The sequence below is a fragment of the Anneissia japonica genome, unplaced genomic scaffold, assembly GCF_011630105.1.
Source record: "Anneissia japonica isolate Jap-2015-1 unplaced genomic scaffold, ASM1163010v1 scaffold14868_len205136_cov114, whole genome shotgun sequence".
Classification (NCBI taxonomy): Eukaryota; Metazoa; Echinodermata; class Crinoidea; order Comatulida; family Comatulidae; genus Anneissia; species Anneissia japonica.
In genome coordinates this window covers 199454-205465 of record NW_022687593.1, presented here as the reverse complement: position 1 = coordinate 205465, position 6012 = coordinate 199454, and the positions used below count along the sequence as shown (strand labels likewise).

Here is a 6012-nt window from a genome sequence, read left to right as displayed (position 1 = left end):
TATTGGGCGTGATCGGGCGACAATTTAGGGGTTTCAAAAGCTTGTATTTAAAAGATTTTAGAATCTAATAATAGGCCTATGTAGAAAATACACTTTATTTCTCCCAGACGAATTGGGCTTTTTCTCCCCGACGGGGGAGGAGGCCTTAGCCCCGACAGGAGCTGGCGCTCTTACCCTCCCCGTGATTCATTTTCTAAATATTATTTTAGGTTTTCGTTTTTATTTATTTACTTAGATTGTCCATTTAAAAAATGGAGTCCCCCTGAATGTGAAATGGACTGTCCTGTGTGTTATAACGGTGGAGTTTGTGACGACAAGAATGGTGTTTGTATTTGCCCTGCTGGCTTCAAAGGAGATAACTGCGAAACAGGTAGGCGTAGGATATTCCTGATGTATTTGATTATACACACGTAATATATGATCTGGAGCGCATGAGTTCATTTATTAATTTTATTATTTTTTTTAAGGATTTGTTTCAGAATATATTATTATCCTTAAATAATGAAATAAATATATTATTACAATTTTTTGTTAATCTAAGTCAAAATATATCTCTTTGTACGAGTTATGCTTCCTGTTTTTACTTTATTCTTTAGGTTGTGGGTCAAACGACTGGGGACGTAATTGCAATATGGTATCTAGTAGTGGTCGTGATGAAGCTTGTAGTGGTCAACTATTTTGTCCGCCTGATCCTGCTGGTTGCGCGTGCATCGACGGATATGGAGGAAACAATTGCAATACAGGTTTGGATAGTTATAGCTGTTTCCGTTTATAACTTTGATGTTTCTGGTGTTCATTACAGTGTTTATTATGTAAGAAAAAAAATGAAAAATTGTCCAGTACACCAACAAGTAACCCAAATTAGGATTTACTGTGCATAATTGAATTGAAACGATAAATGTAACATTGTCACTCGTCACATGTCTTTTCAAGACAATTGAAATACGCTCTAAACGACTACCAATTTTTTTTTTCTGTTCTGTTATTTGTTTTCAGCATGTGATAGCAATCACTATGGTGCAGACTGTCGCCAAGTATGTCACTGCAATTTAGGAGTATGTAATAGAAAAACAGGGGATTGTTCATCCGGGTGTTCGGCCGGTTACATGGGACCAGCTTGTCAAGGTATATTCAAGTTTTGTTTGTCAAATGTTATGAGTATTAGTAGTTTCATTTGTAATTATTTCGTATAAAAAATAGCAAACTATTAAAAAAAAAACAGCACAGTCATATAATCCTATTTAGAAATACGACTGTTCGTAAGTTACAAATGTAATTACATATTGTAATTATATCTTGTTTCGGAAAACAAAAGTTCAATAGAAAATTGAATTAGCCTACTGTATTTTAATAATAATTGTAGTATTTCTATTTAGTGCTCAATCTGTAAGTCTCTACAAAGGTAATGTAAGGCTACATAAAATAAATAGTACTTGATTAAATTTAAGCCAAGCTACATTATGATGTTTAAATATTGGGGAGTTCAATAACATTATATGCTAAATAGAATTAACAACAGAATTTATGACATTCTATCTATCATTCACATGATTAATTTGGTAAGTATGTGTAAATTTTCGATTTTGAATCCAATAAATCCCAGTCTTCCATACTTTGATATGTTTTATGTGGACGCTATTACACGTAGGACAGGAAGACAATCGAATAGGAAATTTTAAAATAGGATAGGCCTATAATGTGAACACTAAAATGGTAATAGTTTAAAAGTTAATGTAGACCTAACTTTACTCTTAGACTCAACATTTGAAGATAATAATGATGCTTAAATTTCTTTTAGAACTAATGCCTAATCTAGCTTGTGAGTCTGGTGTTTTTGGTGTGTTGTGCAACTATCCATGTCATTGTAAAGACTCGGCAGATTGTAATCGCGATGGGAGCTGCGACAATGGATGTCACGAAGCATGGACTGGAAAAGACTGCAGCATAGGTAACGATACACGTACAGTTTTCTTCATCAACTCCAATGTGACGTTATTTTTACTGATTTCTCCAAAGCCTTCGACTGCCTTTCTCACAAACAACTCGTATGCAAAAAGAAAAAAAAAATATTCCATTCATTTTTCTTAAGTTAACTACTAATCTTATGAATCGCAGTCAGCGTGTAATTATTAATTAGATTAGCCTTACATTTTGCTCCTTTTTTAGCCAGCCTAATAGTCAAGCAGTTATGTAAAAAAAATCGTGCACTTTGTGATAAAGCATGAAACTTGGCAAACATGAACTAGGCCCATTAACTAGAGCAAAATATTATATTCAGGTTGTGATTCATGTCAATAGCGCCCTCTATCGGTCCAAAACGGTAAATTTCTTACAATTGTCTTTCAAATTCTATATATTATATAAAAATAATGGTAGATAGGAATATGCTTAAAAGTATTAATGAGAAATAGTTTGTCTTTTTCATAAACAAAAAAAAAAAAAATCAAAATTTTGAGTCCTCACGTGGTGAATATTTCAGTATTATATTGGCAGTTTCAATATGCAACATGTTTTTTTATAAAACTCAGTCTGATGTGGTAAAACATTGATAATCGTATTCTAATTTTATTTAATTTTTGAATGCTATATAATTTGTTAGGTAGATCATTTTGCTATAGTCCATTAAAAATGAATGTAATACAGGTGTCAGAATCAATACTAAGAGAGATTTTTACAATACACATATAGTGAAAAGCTATTCTGTTGTTTTGTAACAGCAACAACTGTTATAAAATCTATCAAACTGTAACAAGTACTTGCCAATATAAAGATTCAACCTTGTTAACAAAAGTGACAATTTTTGACCTTATGTTCTACTATTAGTATTAGTATAACTTGAGACTTACTACTTCTGCGAAAATAACTTCATTTTCCATAATTATAACCTTTTATAATTAACACCATAATGCGATGCATTTTACTTCTAACAGTAAGTATACATGGATATTATGTAGGCTATACAGTATTTATGAGCGTAGTGCTACTGTAATAGTACCGTACTTGTCTCAGATATTATACTTTGCACTACATTATTCTTTTTCCCGGTGAAACAGCTGAGCCTCAAATGGGTACAGTTGTTGGTATTATATTACTACAATAAAACCCATCTATAGGGACACCTCTATTACTGAGAACGAGAAGAAATATATTTGTTAAAACTACTGCCAAGCCTATTGAGAGGACACCCTTACTGAGGAGACGGGGACACTTTCCGAATGTGGCTAATTGTCAAATCAATACATTTTTAACTCCTATATAACTACAGTATTCTTAAAATAAGAAAAAAAAAACACATTAAAATTTATAGTTTAACACATTTTCAACAATAAACGTATCAAACTGGAATGCTTTAACTAGAACGGACATAAAAATATTAATGAAGTACAGTTACTAATATAATTATGTACTATGCTTTACTAATGGTACATGCGTTACTGTACTTCTTTTAAATATCAATCTTATAATTTTAACCATTAACAATGCGATTTCTTGTTTATTGTATTTTCACGTTTGATTACCTATCTATCTATATAGCACAACCTTAAACAAATATTGAAACATACAGATTTTGTTGTCTTATACATTTATGCATTGCAAATTATTGTTATAATCTAATTATATCACCATTGTACGAAAGCATATCAAAAACTCCTAATAATAGGAAATGTTACCGTTTTGGTTATTGTGTTCCAAAATAGCGGTAGCATTAATCAGGGGACACTATTATTAAGGGAAACATTTTTTTTTTTGTCCCGAGCGTGTCACTTAATAGGGGATCTACTGTTAGAAAAGCAGCACTAAGATACAACAGACATGCCAAAATAAATTGTGGATTTATATAGGTCAGTATCAGAAACCAGTACTGTATATTTGTTACAATGTTGGTACATTTTTTTTTAACATTTGCAGTGGTTAATAGGCATGTACAATATTTTTTACTGTATGGCAGTAATGCGTATTCTCTACATTAATTTACATTATATTAGTTAAGTTTGCTGTTACTTTTGCTACAGGTATTCAGGTATGGGTTATAGTAAAATAGTTTACGTAATAAATTCTTTACCATTTACAAGTTAATTAAAAATAGAATAAAATTATTTGAAAAATAAATAAATTTTATTTTTTTACAACTCATTCTGAAAACAGAAAACAGCCAATAAAATTCTGCAAAGGTTCATCTTGTTGGCGCTATAATTAGATTAAAAGACTGAATGTATTTGTAATTATTACCTTTAAGCATAATTATCATTAACCTTATTTATAAAAGTACAGAATTTGTAGTTCATATTTTTCCTACATAAATATGGCTAAAATAGATAATTTTTTACGTTTATAGACCTATGCAATATGTCACTAATACTTATAAGTTTAAGCATTATTATTAAGTAACTACTATCAAATATATAAATGAAGATTGATGTATAGTACAATATTATTTTGAATAAGGCTAAAATTTACCATTTCTGAAAAAAATGGCACAGTTAACATGAGTCCCTACCTGAAAATATTCGCTATGGTTTATAATTGTATTGCCAAGTTTTATGCTTTTATCAAAAAGTGCAGATTGAGCCAAATGATTTGCCTAAACTGCTGGACTATAATGCAGTGTCATGACCATAACAATTAGCAAAATTATGAATTCCGAAAGTGAAACGGGGAGTCGTCTTAGCTACTCTCACACTATCAAGACCTACACTGCGATCGGTACACGAACGACACCGTCGTGGCCCAATTGCATCCTGCTGCAGACCGGCAGCGAGGCGAGGTCAGCCACGCTTTGCAAAAAGCAGCCAGACATTGCAAAATCGTTATTGCAAAAGAATAGCCTGGGCGATACCATTTTCGCGAAGGTAAATTTACTTTCGACATAAACCTTGTACAAAAAAAAATATGATCGACCACTTTTATGGTTGCTGCCCTCTACAGTATTTCAACGTCAGGTTAAGTTATTGTAGGTGGGTGGTGGACAACCCTGGATAAACTAACCCAGTAGTCATTGCTGGGGCGAGTGGATACAGAAAGGTTCTGTATTCGGGGGTGCAGGGCGAAGGCCTTGATAAAGCAGACTAAATGTTGTGGCAGGTAATGTCCTGGTTTATTTGTCTCCTGTCTCTTTTTTTGTGGACTGATTATTATTTGTTTTTCTAGATGCTCAGATGTGCTTTCCAGCACTGGTCTGTTAATCAGTGGCGGATCTGGAGGGTGGTGGTGAGGGGGGAGGGGATTAATAGGGTGGCTACCCACCCCCTTCGTTTACTGTGGGAAAAAAATTTATGGTCACTCGTCTTGCGTGTGTGCTCTTCGTGTACTCTTTCTATTTGATGCCTAATTTTTTTTCAGGGCGGCCACCTAAGATCGTCCAGCAGTCTACTAATTCCAAAAAAAAATTTCGAATGTGAGTGGATGTGGGTCCTCTGCTGGGATACAGTACGGTATAAAGAATGATGTTCATGACCGTTGAGAATGATTTTATTAATTATTTTACTGTGATAGGGCTATATTAAATTCATTTACATTTTACATAAACTTCTTAAAATGTTCTTTATTTTTACTCCGGCGAAACTCTCTACGTCCCCAACTGGGATTGGGAGTGGAACCAGACCTCATGCCTTCCCGACGGGGAACTCTACTCCCACTTAGCCCCTCTGCAGTGCCGCCACTGGTTATCATGATATTTTTAACTTTATATTTCAATATAATTGTGGTGTTGTTATTGTAATTGTGGTAACTACAGCAGTCAGTGGCGGATCCAGGAATTTAAAATAGTAGGGGCCCGGAGAAGGACTTTGATGAAAAATTATGATAATGGCACCAGGCGGCTTCCCCAAAGACAGTAGCAGTATCGTCATTATCATCAGCATTACTTATTATTGTTATAGTCTTTTAATCAAAATCATTCTAATTACTGAAAATGTATTGTTCAATACGGTAGGCCTCTGACTATTTGCATAAATTAATCAAGCAATAAACTGAGTCAGACGATTGTAACACATTTTTCCCTATGTTATAAAT

At 33.4% G+C, this 6012-nt stretch overlaps 1 protein-coding gene across 1 annotated transcript; it reads left to right on the top strand.

Moving 5' to 3' along the window:
• Positions 1-235: 235 nt before the first annotated feature.
• Positions 236-4614, top strand: LOC117120225 (multiple epidermal growth factor-like domains protein 10; the record flags this gene model as incomplete). The annotated part of the gene is made up of 5 exons (XM_033265245.1): positions 236-370; positions 597-743; positions 997-1125; positions 1799-1948; positions 4559-4614. Coding segments are annotated over 5 exons (617 nt in total), but the record flags the coding sequence as incomplete, so codon positions are not given.
• Positions 4615-6012: the final 1398 nt, after the last annotated feature.